The sequence below is a fragment of the Aquarana catesbeiana genome, linkage group LG01, assembly GCF_042186555.1.
Source record: "Aquarana catesbeiana isolate 2022-GZ linkage group LG01, ASM4218655v1, whole genome shotgun sequence".
In the NCBI taxonomy this organism is placed as follows: domain Eukaryota; kingdom Metazoa; phylum Chordata; class Amphibia; order Anura; family Ranidae; genus Aquarana; species Aquarana catesbeiana.
The window spans coordinates 744,989,340-745,006,576 of record NC_133324.1 but is presented as its reverse complement, the minus strand read 5'-3'; the positions used below and the strand labels follow the sequence as shown (position 1 = coordinate 745,006,576).

Sequence of the window (17,237 nt, the reverse complement as noted above, 5' to 3'; positions counted from 1 at the left end):
CCATCACACTGTCCTTGTGGGATGCCAGCCAATGCAGCAAACCCTCCTTTTTGGGCAATTTCACCCTGCTTGATAATGCTGCCTTTACCACATACAGAAATTTCTCAAAATCACCTCTAATTCTGCCCGTATAAAATAAAGTTTATTGACTTCAAAATGTTACTCACCTAAACAGAATTTGTAATACCGCATGTAATGGCACCTGTGCATTCTCTCTACTATCTGGTTTCACTGCCATCACTGCAGCCATTTGGCTTTGCTGAAACTCCTCCCAGTACTGTGCCGACGCCAAGGACCAACCCTACTTTGACGCCTTATGTCCCACTGGGACTTCCTCCGAATCTAGGGAACAATCAGCGACTGCACAGTTTAAATAGAAGAACCCCTTGGTGTTATCACAGCAACCACTAAAGTCTTATATAAATTAGAGTTGAGGTATAACCTCATGTTCTTGTGCACTAAACCTTTCCTTGATGACTTTTCAAGACCACACATAAAGGTCTCATAACGATTTATTTTATTTTATTTTCTTTATACAATGTCAAAATATGCTTTTTTAAATCAGGGCTTGAAAAATTTGCTTTTAAATCTAGGAGCCAGCTAAAAAAGTTCGGAACCAGTTTTTTTTTTTTTTTAACCTAGTGTGGTTTGTCGGCGCTTGAGGCAAGTAATTTGCACCCCCTAACCCTAACTTACAGCAGAGCGGCCAGCCAATAACCCCAGTGTAACGCCGTTACGTCAGGGTTGTATATAGACTGTTTGGAAAGAATGACAGTAAAAACCTGTCATAGTGGGAACTCCGCTTTATTAGGCCTCGGTCACATCTGGGCATTTTGGGATTGCGGCAGAATCACTGCAATTCTGCCCACAATCTAAAAACTCTCAATACAATTGCAAAATGCAGGTTATTTTCAAGGGCCCCTAAAACATGGTGCGGTTTTGCCATGATTGTTATGCGATTTACTGCCTGGCAATCACTGCAAATCGCATTGCAATTCTGCTGCAATCCCAAAATGCCCAGATGTAAAAAGAGCCTCCCTGGTTCACACACATGCGATTCTGGATTGTGAGGGGAGAGAGCCAAAATTGAACCTGTACTGAAATCACACAAACTGGAATGACATTGCGATTTAAGTAGACAGATGTGTGAACCTGGGCGCTGGGACGCAATTTCTAGTTGCCATGGCAACCTGACGCTTGGTATTTGTCGAGCCCTGCTTGAATTTCTGGGCCTTTGCAATTATGTATGTTAGTTGCTTTTTTAATTTGTTTTATGTTGTGCATTGTAAATTCATACACTTCTAATTTTAATTGCAAGCATGTAAATATTCAGCTTTCTATTAAAAAAAATCTGCTTTTAGCTGCTGATCATGTACCTTTTCCATGCTCATCATTAAGGGCTCGTTCACACCATATGTGCATGAAAACCATGCAGATTTCACTTACTTACAGAGACATCAGTTTCAAATCAGCTTTCATGCACGCTGATATCAGTTTTCAAACGCATCAGTTATGTACCCTATTCACACCAATGTTGATGTCCTGTCAGTTTTTTTTCCCGTGCAGAAAACTGCATACATGTTGCAGATTCCTGCGCAGAAAAAAATCTACACGTGATAACAGTGTTGTGGTGTGAACATGGCACATAGAGAACAATTTTTATTTTTTCATTTTTTTTTTTTTGTGCCCTTGCAGAACGCATGCAGAAAAACTGACGTCTCTGCACCATGGTGTGAATAATGCCTAAAAGCCTGTTATAAAGAGCGTAAAGTAACTCTAACAACGCATCATCCAACTCTCAGCTCAGATCATAATTGAAGCATCCCATATCCTCCCATTACGTATACAGATGTTTTTGGGAATGTTCAGGATGTATTGCTCTGTTACACCAGCTTGTATTCAGTGACCCTCTGAAAGTGTAGTGAAACATTATGGTGTTGGTTTCTTTTTTTCCAAGGAATAAGATTTGTGGTCAGTAACATAACAGAGCTTCTGAGAATCGAGTACTTAGTAGTCAATAATGAAATATTTTGTTTGCCTGGGCTGTAATGAAGTGTGACTGAAAGGCAAAAAGCAGAAGAAAGATCGCTGAAAGACCAGTAATAGTTTTCTTTACTGAAACGTTTTTTTCTGAGTATCCTGACAACTGGCCTTTAGAGGAGCCCAAAATAGATTTACGTTCACAGAATCTAGTTACGTGATACAATAAGTGCCACTGCTGCAGTTCTCAGCTTGTCGCTAAAGTCAGCACAACTGTGTTTTGTGCCGCACAGTCAGTTCCAAAATTATCTGTTACGTTTGTATGCTTCACTATCTTGGCTTTTATTCTAGGTACACATTTGCATCTGGGTCACCGGATAATATTAAGCAGTGGAAATTCCCTGATGGAAACTTTATCCAAAACCTTTCTGGCCACAATGCTATAATCAACACTTTGGCAGTGAACTCTGATGGTGTGTTGGTGTCAGGAGGTAAGAAACTATTTCTGCTGATTTCCCTTTAGAGAAAAGACATTTTAGCAACGCTCTTTGACTGAGCTAGGTGTGGTTTCTGTTTGACACCTCTCATTTCTGCCCTACAGCGGATAATGGAACAATGCACTTATGGGACTGGAGGACGGGTTATAATTTCCAGAGAATTCATGCTGCTGTCCAGCCAGGCTCTCTAGACAGTGAATCTGGTATATTTGCATGCACGTTTGACCAGTCCGAGAGCAGACTGATCACTGCTGAAGCCGACAAAACTATCAAAGTTTACAGAGAAGATGACACTGCGGTATGTGTTAATCTTGTTACAAGACCATTGGCTGAGCATCTTTAGCCATTTACTTTATAATTTGTGTTTTTATTATATATTTTATTATATATTATTATATGAGGAGAAACTAAGTCCCATTTTACTGCATCTGTCATCTTGCACCAAAACTAACATGTGTCTTGAAGGCCTCCAATCATTACAGGACTTGTAGAGCTAAGGCAAACTTGTACATTCCTTTTTCTTATAAATAAATGCAGGCATCTAGAGGTCCCTGCCTATTCTGATTAGGCAAAGCTCTAGCACTTCCTGCTTGATGGGCAAAAAGTATTGTGTCGTGGTTAGCAGGGAACGGGCAAGCTTCAACACTGCCTGAAGTGTTGAAGCTTTTTGTGTTTAGAACAGCCCGACATTTGGTCTTAGAACAGAAAGTAAAAGCTGTATGTGCAGACACCTCTAACTGCCTGCACTTTATACGTGCTAGTAGCTTTACTTTAAGGTGTGTAAGGTATACCTTAAGCCTGCAAGTATGGATTATGAAGGCTATGTGAATACAGTTTTTCAATTTAGCTTTTAGCAAGTTTATGAAATTTTGCAGACATGTGACATACAGACATCTGAAACATTTTACTTCGAAGTGTTGAAGTCCTTCTCAAGTATAGACAAAGTGAACCTGATCAAGAAATAGATACTTGAAGCGTATGCCAATAGCTATTATACTAACGTAAATGAGCTGGGTGCCTCAGTGACACTATAATACAGACCTAACTAATGCTGTTTCAGGTCCAAAGCAGCATTGTGCTTCCAACTATATAGAGATTATTTTTGCATGTCTCCTGCTGAGGGGGCACCCGAGCTGCTGCTCTGTTTGTCCAGTCAGACACGGAGCTGCGGCTTGGCCCCACCCCCTTTCTCTCCTCATTGGCTCACTGACAGCAGCGCGAGCCAATGGCGCAACCAGGAGGGAGAGTTCTGGACAGCCAAGGCTCTCGTGCAACATTGCTAGATCGAGATGGGGCTCAGGTAAGTATTAGGGGGGCTGAGGGGTGCTGCTGCACACAAGACCTTCTGTCTTTAGAACCACTTTAAAAGCCTAATGAAACTGACTTTAGTTTAAAGTTCAACTTCAGGAAAAGTAAAAGTTCTCCCTTGCAGTGGGGCTGTGCCAGCACTGAAAGGGTTAAATGCTCATTAAGGCTACTTTCACGCTAAGGAGTTTGTAAACTGCCAGTAAAACACTGAGCATTTTTGAAGAGCATTTCAGGTGCTTTTGATGAGCTTTTCCTCTGTTTCTCTTCTGATGGAGCTGCTTTGGCAGTGGATTGTCTCTCAGCGTTCCTGCGTCCAGTGCGGGGCTATAGTGTTGGCATTGGTCTTGATGGATTAGGTTGCAGGGATCTATCTAGCAGCATGGAGGATCAAGTAAGTAAAACTGCTTCACTCGTCGCCCTCGATATAAACAAGCATTTAACCATTGCACTGTGGGTACAACCCCCCTGCAAAGAAGGACTTTTTCAAGGATTTAGCTTGAAGGCAAGTGGCAGGGTAAATTCTGGCATTTCAGGTTTGTATGGATGCTGTAAAGTTAGGCTAGCCATTGCTGCCTCATTTTAAAGTGTTTGGCACTTAGATTTCTGCTTCTTATATTTTAGCTCCACCTACTCATCTATTAATGTGGTTGTAAAGGCTGAAGGTTATTTACCTTCATGCATTCTATGCACCTCCCCCACCCACCAATACTTACCTAAACCCGATCTTGAACCAGCGATGTGCACAAGACATGAGTCTCCCTCCTGATTGGCTGAGATGCAGCAGCTGGAGCCTATTGGCTTAATCACAGCCAGTGAGGCAGGGGCTGAGCCTCGATCTCTTATGGACGCAGAGAGCTGACACGCCCAATGCACCCACGGCAAGCAACTTGCTATGGGGGCACTCAGCATAGGGGAGAGGCCTAGAGCACCGGCGGGATACCTGAGAAAAGGAGGATCAGGGCTGCTCTGCAAAAACACCGTAGGCAAGTATGACATATTGGTTATTTTTTTTAAATAGGAATATTTCCCTTACAATCACTTTAAGAGCCAAATCGTAAAGCTGTATTCAGCATTTCTTATTGCAAAAGGTGGTATTCCCATTTAACAAAAGGAAGCAATCACTCCTGAACCTCCTGATGTTTCAGTCCTGGTGTCCAACCTAAGGTTTCTGTTTTGCATTGGGATAGCACTTAAAGTAGATTTTGTAGTTTCTGCATGAGGCTTTATTAAAGCCAAACTCCAGGGCACCCCCCCCCTTTCCCCTACAATGCATGAACAATAAAACAAACAAAAAAAAAAGGCTTCTATAATCCTTTGCTCTCCCAGCTATCCTCTTCTTGCTGATTCTCTGGGTCATGAGCGGTCCCTCTGCTTCCTTACTTACAATGCAGGGCTATTGGTCAAACTACATGCGACCACTGGAGCACTTTAGAGAAAAGGCTACAGGGACTAGTCTTCTAGCATGAAAGGAGTCTATGGGAGTGAGGCATTAAGTAAGTCAAAGTTCCGTTTACTGGTACCCTAGACAGAAACAAACATCTAACTGCACTGGAGTGCAAAAGTATTTGGGGCATTTACTGTGTGGACAGATCTGTAGATCTTTGGTTATCAGGGCATGTGTTGAACTTTTTTTTTTTTCCTTTTCCCCCAATGTCTTCACTTTCTTTTCATACTTTTGTCCATAGTGTGTCTGCAGGTCTCTAATGAGACTCTGCTGAGCAGTCTTTCTTTTTAATTAGATTTATGGAGCACTGCTGTCATTCGATAGAAAGATCACATTGAGGACGTTTTTTATTTGAGTAGTCAGATAAATTATTGAGACCGCTTTATAACCAGCTGAATAAATAATTCCCTCAAACTTTTGTGGTTCTTACTTAGAAACCTTTAATGCCAGAAAGCAATCATTTTAGCCACCTTTTAAATGTAAGATCTTGCAGGGCATTATTTCCTGCACAGCCTGTTGCATGATGTGAACACAAAATCCTAGTATGCTATAATCAGCACTAAACCTCCTCTTTTAGTTGGAAGTCATAATATAATATTTAGAAATCCGATGTGATGGCTGCCCTGGAATAATCAGCCTTTTAACCACTTCAGCCCTGGAAGACTTGGCTGCTCAATGACCAAAGCATTTTTTGCGATACGGCTCTGCGTCTCTTTAACTGACAGTTGTGCGGTCGTGCGACGCTGCTCCCAAAAAAATTGACGTCCTTTTTTTCCCACAGATAGAGCTTTCTTTTGGTGGTATTTGATCATCTCTGCAGTTTTTATTTTTTGCGCTATAAGCAAAAAAAGAGCGACAATTTTGAAAAAACACAATATTTTGTACTTTTTTAGCTATAATAAATATCCCTAATTTTTTTTCTTAGTTTAGGCTGATATGTATTCTACATATTTTTGGTAATAAAAATTGCAATAAGCGTATGTTTTCGCAAAAGTTCTAACGTCTAGAAAATAGGGGATAGATTTATGGCATTTTTATTTATTTTTTTTTTCTACAAGTAATGGCGGTGATCTGCGATTTTTATCTTGACTGCAAGATTATGGTGGACACATTGAACACTTTTGACACATTTTTGGGACGATTGACAATTATACAGCGATCAGCGCTATAAAAATGCACTGATTACTGTATAAATGTCACTGGCAGGGAAGGGGTTAACTGTGTTCCCTGACTGTGTGTTCTAACTGTAGGGTGAGGGGACTGACTATAGGAGATGACAGATCCTTGGTTCCTAGCTATTAGGAACTCACGATCTGTCTCTCCTTACAGAACAGGGATTTGTGTTTACATGCACACGTCCCTGTTCTGCCTCTCGTGCCGGCTATCGCTCGTGGTAATCGCGACCGTCAGCTACGAGCATTGACGCCCCCGCAGTGCAGTGGGCGCGTGCGCCCACCTGCTATCACGCTTAAAGGTGCTGATGTATAGCTACGACGGCTTGCAGGATTGTGTTGACCTGCCCCAGTATAATGACGGCGGCTGGTCGGCAATCATTTAATCCAGATCTTGACAGTTACCATGAACCTTGTAATCAGTGGGCCTAAAAATTACTGCTCTTACTTTGCCAGGTTAGGTTTCACCAGAGTTTGTGGAATAGTATATTCATGGTTCCTAATCTCTACCATAGATATTAATATGTAGTTGCTCTCACTCCCTCTGTAATCCAGAAGATTGGAGATTTTTGGAGTATGTAGAAAAGTGTGTTCTTTTAGGAAAAGAGCACCAGGCACTGATGTAGGACACACAACAGTGTTCAGTATGTTTGAGCTCAAGGCTCTGTGCAAGCCACTCAGGTTTCTCAACACCAAACGTGTTACGCCATGGTTTTATAAACCTAGATTTGTGCACAGTCATGCTGGAACTTAAAGGGGCCTTCCCCAAACTGTTGCCACAAGGATAGCAGCATATAGTTGTCTAAAATGTCTTTTGAGAGCTGTTGAATTAGTACCCTTTAATGAATGTACCTGAACTCTAAGGCCTCATGTACACTGCTGCTGCTAAACGGACATTTAAGAGCAGTTTGGCATTTCTTTCAACTGCTCCTGAACTCTCCTCTGTTATCTTATCAGTACATGTACACAGGGTGGTGGTCAGGGTCGACAGGGTTTGTCTGGTTGAAAAAAAGTGATTATAGTCTCTAAGGATGTTAAATGCATTTTCCTAGTATCAAGAGACCATACAATTTAGTTTACTTGGGGTTTAGGTTGCAACAGATTGCTCAGGACCATTGTTTTCTTATTTATGGCAAATAAGAAATGCATGTACTTAAAATATTGTGATTTTGGTAATTCTGCTAAGTATTCTGTTCATGCGACGTGGATTTTTTAGATTTTTTAGGTCCACTTAAAGTGGTTGGAAACCCTTTCATATGCCCAGTGAAGTTATTTGCCTCTAGTGATGAACAGAGATGAAACAAATCCTCTTACACAAGCTGTACCTGTTTATCCGCAGTCTTCTCTTTTCTACATCCATTCAAAGTCTAGAATTTATAAAGCTTGGCTGAATGTTCAGAAAAAATTGGGCGGATAGCTGAAGCCACAATCTGCAGAGATCTGTGAGGAGAGGTCTGAGAGCTGATTGGAGGGAAGGGACACACCCTTTTCACACAGGAACAGAGTTGTTCAGGAACTACAATTCCCATCATGCCTAGTAAGGATGAGCTCTGGCGTGTTCGCACACTCCACGTGCAGAAGCCCGCCAGTAAGTCGGCGCGGTGCAGCACTAATCACAGGCAGTGAGACATTTCCCAATCTCTGCAGCCGCACATCAGGAAAATGTCTCACTGCCTGTGTAAATGTCTCACTGCCTGTGTAAATGTCTCACTGCCTGTGTAAATGTCTCACTGCCTGTGAAAATGTCTCACTGCCTGTGATTAGTGCAGCGCCGTGCCGACTTCCTGGTGGGCTCTGCACGTGGAGTGTGCGAACATGCCGGAGCTCATCCTTAATGCCTAGTTATGTCTGTGAATGTCAGAGTTTTACAATGCCTCTTGGGACGTTGTAGTTCCACAACAACTGGAGGGCTGTAGTTTGGGGATCCCTGCTCTATAGAGAGGGATGTGCTTTGTTCATATTTAGTATCTGGTTTACAATCAATTTAAGGTGCTTGAATGTTTGCTTACCACCCACAGTGCTTTTCCTTTATCACTATTAAAAAGTTTTTCTAAATTAAACATTGTGAAAACTCAACCTGACAATTTGTGTTTCTCCCTCTTTCAGACTGAAGAAACTCATCCAGTGAACTGGAAACCTGAAATTATCAAAAGGAAAAGATTTTAATAAACTGCATCTGTTTTTTTTTTTTTTTTTTTTTTTTTACATTTTACTTTGTTTATCGCAGTTTGACAAGCATGGATTCTGTTTCAAACATTCAGCATAATTTTGGCTGCGGCTTTTGTCTTTCATCATTATATTAAAATACATCCTGTTATGGCTATTTGTTCTGTGATCCCTGGAAGCCGTCACAATTTTTTTCCATGAAGAAAACGTATAAAAGTCAGAGATGTCCCAATATAGAAAGAAATGCTTGTGTCCTCCTTTCTTGATTTTGAAGATCTGAGCTCATTAAAGAGAACTTATTAACAAAGAAAGCTCTCTAGCATACAAAGTAAACCAGCTTTGTAACAGTGCTTTGTTTTCAGTGTATTCAAATATTCCTCCATTGTACAAAATTCATACACCAGCAGGGGAAGAGATTACTTTTTTCATTTTAAAAAGATAAAGGCCAATCTTTGGTTGCAGCCACCCAGATGTTTTCTCCGTAAATGTTTTATATTTCCCTCTCTCCCTATCCCAATAAAATAGAGACATGAACACAACTCTGGTTTGGTGCTGACCTGTTAATAAGCTGTTGTTTTTTTTTAATTTGTAGGTAATAAGGTGAGTTGCAAATCCAGTTGGTTGATTCCTAAGTGGAAGGTTTGTATAATATAGCAGCTCCAACAATCTGTCATTATGAATGTTTGTGAGTGTATTATATCAGACAGTGAAAGAATGTTGTATGCAGAATGAATATGAATGAAAGTAGGTTGAAATTCCTGCTAATGTTTGTAGTATGGGTATTGGCGTGAGTCTCGCACTCTTCGCTCATATGTGGTTTTTATATTTTGATAGCATTCACGGAAAACGAAAGGTCCCCTTTAAGACATTGAGACAACTGAATACAAGAGACAGTAGCTGGTAGAAGAGTGCCAGGATTCCTTACGTGAGATATCTTCAGGAAACAATCAATGATTCCTGTTCTCCTGGCCAAAACCTAAATGGAAAATGATGTAACACTGAAGGCGGTTAGACTTTAAAACATTAAACAAAACAGTTGATTTTTTTTTTTTTTTAATGTTAATTCTGCTCAGTAGTCCAGAAAGGATATTTACAGCTTAGGCACTTGGATGGATTAAGATTGAGGTCTGTGAAGCATGTACATCAATGGGAATATCACAAGTCCAATTATGCTCCCATCAGCCAAGTGGAAGAATGTGTGGCAGCGGATGCCAGTGAAAGCCGCACAATCAAGACTTTGCAAAGCTGGCACATGGTCTTCATTACTCTTATCCTGGAATAAATTGTCTGCTTCTGCATCATTTCTTAGAGAGTTTTTAAGAGCTTTGAGTAGCTAATATAATATGTTAAAGCCATACTTCACTAGTGAGTTATTCGGTTTGCTTTAAGAAAAAATAGTAGCAATTATAGGTATAATAAATATTTAAACCCATAGGGTGCGTTGCTGGAACATGTACTTTACATGCATTAGCTCATCTGACTTCAAAACATGCATGCAATGCAGAGTAACACACTTTTGTGAATTGTGTTGGTCTACATTAGAGAAAATTATGCATGTCCTTTTTATTCTCGTACAGCACGGGACACGGGTAGGTCTTAGACAACCGGGTTATATGCTTCCACTTTCAGGTGATTGGACACTGGTAAAACAGAGCTCTAAGAACCCCCATATAACCTCTACCACTCCCAGCAATCCTCATTTTTTTTCTAGTGTCTCATTTAGGGAGATTACTGGTCTTTACTTGGGATTTTCTTGTGTGCATTCCATCTTGAGGTATGCAACTATGCTCCACCCGTCTAGACTAATGGCACAGTTTCTGAATTGGTACCCTATGCATGTCACTGACCGTACCTGGATCCTGCCAGAAGGAAGATGCAAACTAGCTTGTAATGTTGCTGCAAACTCTGGACTTGTTTGGGGCTCTTCCTTGGTGTAATGTGTGGCGTTGACTGCAGATTGCGATACAGGTTCGGGACAGTGGCAATCCATTATGGTAGAATAAAATATAAAGGGAACCGCTCCTATGGCCACATCCGTATAATTAAATGGCAAGAAAGAAAAAAAGGGGGTTCAATAAGGAGCCCCTGGTCGGACTTTAGAGGCATAGCAAACCTAGGGAAGCATAGTCACAATAATGTCATAAACTTTGAGTACAAATGCATACATAGCAAGACAACGACAAAAAGTTAAAAAATCATCTATACACGAATATACATAAGAGCCCCGATGCGTCTACGCGTTTCGTAAAAAAAGTTCTTCAGGACACATACAGGTTTCAATTAATGCAAGAATGAGGAGGCTTTCAAAGATTCAAATGATCATAGTTCAAATTTTTCCACTATAGATGTAAGGGTCTTGTCAATAAAAATAGGTGACCACCATCTGTTTCCATATACATCCAATCTCGGGGTTCATTTAAAAAGAACCAACAAATTGCCATTATGTTCCAGCAATAACAGGGTACATTTCCAGCAAAGGAGGAACTCAATACTCAATAGTTGCCATTGGCTTCCATCAATCAACAGGGCACCAAACAGCCCATAGAACACATCTCAGCATCACATCACATCACAGCTCAATAGTCTATATAGAACCATGCAAGCAGCACTAGGGGAGCTGGTGGTTGGATAAGATGTATATACTCAGGAGGATACAGAGATGAACATCTCTGTATCCTCCTGAGTATATACATCTTATCCATCTCTGTATCCTCCTGAGTATATACATCTTATCCAACCACCAGCTCCCCTAGTGCTGCTTGCATGGTTCTATATGGACTATTGAGCTGATGTGTTCTATGGGCTGTTTGCCGCCCTGTTGATTGATGGAAGCCAATGGCAACTATTGAGTTCCTCCTTTGCTGGAAATGTACCCTGTTATTGCTGGAACATAATGGCAATTTGTTGGTTCTTTTGAAATGAACCCGGAGATTGGATGTATATGGAAACAGATGGTGGTCACCTATTTTTATTGACAAGACCCTTACATCTATAGTGGAAAAATTTGAACTATGATCATTTGAATCTTTGAAAGCCTCCTCATAAGTGAGACCCTTTCTTGCATTAATTGAAACCTGTATGTGTCCTGAAGAAGTTTTTTACAAAACGCATAGACGCATCGGGGCTCTTATCATGTATATTCCTGTGTAGATGATTTTTTAACTTTTTGTCGTTGTCTTTGCTCTGTATGCATTTGTACTCAATAAAGTTTATTACATTATTATTTTGCTATGCTTCCCTAAGTTTGCTATGCCTCTAAAGTCCGACTAGGGGCTCGTTATTGAACCCCCTATTTTTCTTTCAATCCATTATGGTAGTCCAGTCCATGAAGACCCTCTCATTGGTTTGTTCCCTTTTGAAGTGGGTGAAGTAAGGGTGCCACATTAATAGTATTTATTCTGTTCTTCAAGAGTGAACAAATTTCACACTTCACAACAGCTGAAATAGAACTCCAGCAATTCCCACAATAAAATTAAACAAATACAGATTGCAGTGCTACAAGATAATTGATGAAATGTGCAAAAACCTATGCAAATGAATCCATAAATACATCCATATATATCAATTGATACATTACAATATTGGTTTTATTGCTTGTGCTTATGTTCTTAGCCAGTTGTATAATAAAATCCTTGTGATATGACACAAAGTTCATTAAATAAACGTATTTCTGTTTCGTTCATTGATGGATGCAGCTTCTTCTATTTCTCGACCATAGGGTTTGTAGCACTATCTACAGGAGTAGTACACTGGGCAAAAAAGAAACTTGGCACTGCCTATGGACAGTCCGAGCTAGTATAAACCCCCTCTTTGCTATAGGCAAACCAGTTATTTCTGCCTGGTATTTCAGAAGTAAGAACCTAGTTCCCTACTGGAACCTGTGGTTCCAAAGCTTTTTTTTGTTTTTTTTTTTCCTGGGATTTTCCTGTTAGTAACCGAACACCTAAGCTCACCGTGGTCGGATCCCTAGCTGTGCTGGGAACTTGGCCTGCTCTCCTCCAATGATCAGACTTGTCCTGGCATGCCCCCCCCCAGCCTTTACTGGGAAGATCAGTGTGCTCTCACTTCTCCTCCCCTCCCCAGCTGTTATGCAGAGGGAATGTGATCATGTATAAAAGGAGGGAGGAAAGGTTTGTTTGTTTGTTTGTTTGTTTTTTTTTTTATATCTATACACAAATATTTTGCCTTTTCATTTCAGTTTTAAACTGAATGGTTTGCTTTACAAGGTGATCGCTTACAATCACTTTAAAGGAGAAGTCCAGCCTGAGCTCGTTTGGCTGGGCTTCTAGGGGTCACAGGAGTGCAATTCGGACTTCAGACCGCTCTCTGCTGACATCCCTGGAATCAGTCCAGACACCACGTAATCATGACAATCAAGTCTGGATCCGCCAGGTGCCTGGACTGATGCCTGTCTCAGCCACTTAGCGAGCCGCTGAGTGACTGAGACAGTCGCTTCCCGCCCCTCCACAGCTCAGCGCTCCAATGAGCATGGAGGAGCAGAGCAGGACAGATGCTGACTGACAGTCAGCAGCTCTTTGCTCGTGGATCTGTGAGAACCGAGCCATCGGCGGTGTTCAGTGGCTTGTTTCTCAGTGCAGAGGTGGCGGGGGGACAGATGCAGCATTGGTTTCGATGCGGCATCCACCAAGGTAAGTATAATGGGCAAATAAAATTAAAAAAACTACTTCTCTTTTAACTCCTCGTGGATAAGCTGATCTTTACAGGTTGCTCTTTATTCTCTTAAACCATCTTCCACAAGAGCTCTCATTGGGAGGTATACAAAAAAAGAGAACCCAATAGTAATTCTGTTTTATTGCAATAAAAACCTACTCCCAAAAATACAAATGGTAAGACTTTTGCCTTCTCTCATATCCCCTAGCAGAGCCACGCTAAAATGCCACCCGATGTGAATATCAGCCAGGAGATCTCGGCATTGGCTGATGGTACACGCCTATTGCTAGTCCATGCCCCAAAGCGTTTCTTCCCTAGAGTACTTTCTTTAGAGGAACTATCTGTGTTTTTTAATTACGGAATTACACTATTGGGTTTTTTTCTTTTTATTGTATACCATCCCAATGAAAGCTCTTGTGGAAGATGGCTTACGAGAATAATGCGCAACCTTTAAAGATCAGCTTATCATCTGGAGGAGTTAAATGCCTTATTGCATATCTAGAAATCGAGGCATTTCAGTCTGGCGAGTTTGTCTTATGGTTGATGGTCACTGAAGCACAGAGTGAACACTTACTGTATATTAACATAAGAAAAGTCCACATCTGAGCACTTTGGAAATTTAAATTTGTTTCATGAACGTTTTGTCTTATCACATACATTTCATTATACAATTAGTTTTAGCACATAAGCACATTGCAATTTTGCTTTTACTGTATGTATCAATTGATTAATTTCATTTAATTTAACTTTTTATTTTTTGTATTTAGGGGTGCCACATTCCCCTCCTAAACTTTCATTAACTAAAAAACACTCAGAGGGTTTTCATGACAGAAGAGACCTTAGTGTCAGTGGTAATTTACACTGAGCTGCTTATGCACAACTCAGAGTACAATTATGGTACTGCTCTGTGCCGTGATGAAAACACCTTACATGTGAGGTGGTTTTCCTTGTTGCACTCTCAATGTGAGCTTCAGAGCTGGCAGCCCTATCATGTTAGGAATTCTTTTTTGTGTTTCAGGTTTCATGGTGCTACAGGTTAAAAATTTTGCTCCAGTCCTTCTTTTCGATGGGCCTGTTAGTGTTTGCTGTGTTGCCCACGCCTGTTTTTTTTTTTTTTTTACTTTTTTCACTGTTTTTGGATGTCCCCTAATCTGGGGCTCTGCCTGTGCCCTGTACTGTATGAGAAAAATAGATTTTTTGACTTGCCTAGCTGACTCTGTTTCTATGAGTACAGTAGAGGACACAGGACCCTGCCCTCTCCCTATGTATCCTCTGCTTGCCAAAAAAACTGAGGATTGCTGACATTGGGGGAAGTTTATATGCGTGTCCTCATAGCTCTGCCCAATAGCTGCACCATTAAAGTCCAGCAAAGGCATCTCAATAATTTGTCATTACAGGTTCTCTTAAATATACCTTTTAGAAATACCTGTTCTCAAGGTTATGTTTGTATTTCTAGCAGCTGTGTAGGTTTTCATTCTGCTACAGCTAGGACTGTACACGAGGACAAGCTTTTGATGATATATATATATATATCTGAAAAAACTAGGTAGATTACAAGGTTCGACTTTCATGATGAGCATGTTAGTGGCAGGTCATTGACTCAGAAATTGTGATAGCCACACCGGCATTTTCATAAGGAAGTCAGCAAGCTGCATTCATGCCACACTCAGTATATTCCTGTTGGATGTTTTCACTGCTAACCTGCTGTTGAAAATGTTGGATGCCTGGCTGTTATGTTGTCCCAAGACCTCCTTATATTCTGAGTTGCTGACCTAGAATAAAGCTCCATGCACACTTGTGTTTTATAAAATTTTGAGTATAGCCTCAGATAAACAATTTTAGAGTATAAAAAGTACCATCATCCAAATATTGTATAGAAAGGGAGGAGAGAGGGTGCGGACAGTTGCTGAGACTGCCCTCTCACACATTCAAACCATGAGGAAATGTTTGTGGACTATCCCAATACTGATGAGCAATCAAATTTAGTAAAAAATCTTATTTATTACATATAAAAAACATTCAAAGTGAACAAAATCAATATATCAATAAAAAGGGACTTTAAACCTTACAGTATACAATTACTCATAGGTTTTCTCAAAGGGAAGTATCTGATAATGAAGTTATCTTCATAGATTAAGGATCCTCTACTAGTTCTGTGGTCTTAATGCTGCTTCTTCAGGAGGAATAATCTATAAAAACAGGTAGTTTATTAAAGACATGCATAAATACAAGTTGACAAGCATATAATATTAGCAGCACAGCAATAATGAAAACAATGAGAGCTTGCTTGCCCAAAGCCAAAAAGGGTCCCAAATTGGCAATTGGTGTCCGTCCGTCCCCCGTCCCCCCCGTGGTGTAAATGGGGGGGTTTGTTAGCAGAGAGTATATCTAAAGTAGTGAAAATGTATAGAGTAATGGGAACGTAATATATGAGATTCCATTGAAGTAAAGGACAGGGTGGAAAAGAGAAGGAAAGATATAGAGGAAGGAAACAGGAGGAGGGATGGGGGGCGAGGGGGAATAGAAAAGGGGGTGGTGGAAAAGGAGGGCAGGGGTTGGAAAAGGGGGGAAGAAAAGGAGGGGGTGAAGGGGGAGGACAAGGGAGGGGAAAAAGGGGGGGTGTGGGGTGAAAAGAGGATGGGACTGTCAATACTAAAATATATAACTAGAAAGTAATGCAGGTTGGTAATCCAGATAACCGGAGGCAACCTATCTGATGGGAGCACTCCAGGACACAAATTCACAGTGTTTTACTCCAGGAGGAGGGGACCAGTGATTATCACTGGGAGGCCACTACCAAGGACAGGATAAAAAAAGGAAGGACTAATCATGCCAGTTTGGCATTGTTGCTGAACAGTGTCTCTAAGATGATACCAACAGGGTTTGAAGAGGCTGGTACAGCGCTTCTAGAGGTCTGTTTGTCAGAGTCAGCAAACAGTCCAAACAAATTAGACCAGTCTGCAAATAAACAGACAGACAAAGGTAAAATGGGTAAGCATCAAAACCTATAGCAAATCGATAGGTCCGGATCTCACCTTGATAAGGGTGGCCAATATCTCATCCTCCTGGAGAAGCTGTCCACACTGCTCATCAATGGGCCAAGACCCATTAAATGAGCTCCCCAACCTGGAAGGCGCCAAAACGCCGTCAGACGACGGCGTGTGACGTCACCGGGTCTGGCTCCCCGCACTGTGCGTGTGTAAATAGGTTAGCGCGTGCATCGCCTCATGTCAAATGGGCGGATAGCCCAAAACTAAGGCAATACAAGTGGGAAGTGGCCTTGCCCAAGTCCGGCACCTCCCACCAGGGAAGTCACATGGACACCATTAAAAGGGGAAAGAGAAGGCACACGGGGACCAATCGGCTGAGAGCATAGGATAAACAAACACCCAGAAGCAATCATAGCGGTAAACCATCACAAATAGAAAAACAATCACTATATTTATAATACAGTATAATGGTCAGCGATAAATTCTCCACACAATATGATCTATACAAAACGTAAAGATAAAGCATAAAGTCTGGCAGGTTTTTCAACCCAGGACAATGGGAGATGACTATATTGAACGATGGACTGAAGGTGTAGTGGGCCAAAGTATGGTTTCAAGAATCAGTCAAGAGGGATTAAACAGAGGTAACATTAATGGAGGCAAGAGAAGGAAAAAAAAAAAAAAGAGGGAGGGGGTTGGTGGGGGGGGGGGGATGTTGGAGGGGAGAGAGGGAGAAAAGGGGATAAGGATGGAGAGGCTAGACAAAAGGTAGCAGAGTTGATCAAGGTCCCTCTTGGTAAATCTAAAAGTGAGAGCGGTCCTTATTGAAAAGGTGACCTTATAAGAAAAGTTTATAGGAAATCATTTAGTTGAGGCCAGGGGGAATGGTAGCATTCAGGCGTTCAATCCACATTGTTTCTCCTTGTAAGATAATCTTGTCCCAGTCCCCGCCTCTTGGGCTTTTGTTGATAACCTCAAGAACTAGAAATGTTACCACCGTGATGTCAAA

The 17,237-nt window shown here is 41.2% G+C and overlaps 1 protein-coding gene across 4 annotated transcripts in view; it reads left to right on the top strand.

Moving 5' to 3' along the window:
• Positions 1-9,106, top strand: part of PLRG1 (pleiotropic regulator 1) — a 113,438-nt gene extending 104,332 nt beyond the window's left edge. For all 4 annotated transcript variants that reach the window (XM_073605411.1, XM_073605421.1, XM_073605430.1 and 1 more), the window contains 3 exons: positions 2,332-2,471; positions 2,582-2,775; positions 8,508-9,106. In XM_073605411.1, coding sequence (XP_073461512.1) covers positions 2,332-2,471; positions 2,582-2,775; positions 8,508-8,567 — 394 coding nt within the window. In that variant the 3' untranslated portion in view covers positions 8,568-9,106. The remainder of the gene's footprint in view (positions 1-2,331; positions 2,472-2,581; positions 2,776-8,507) is intronic.
• The last annotated feature ends 8,131 nt before the right edge of the window (positions 9,107-17,237 follow it).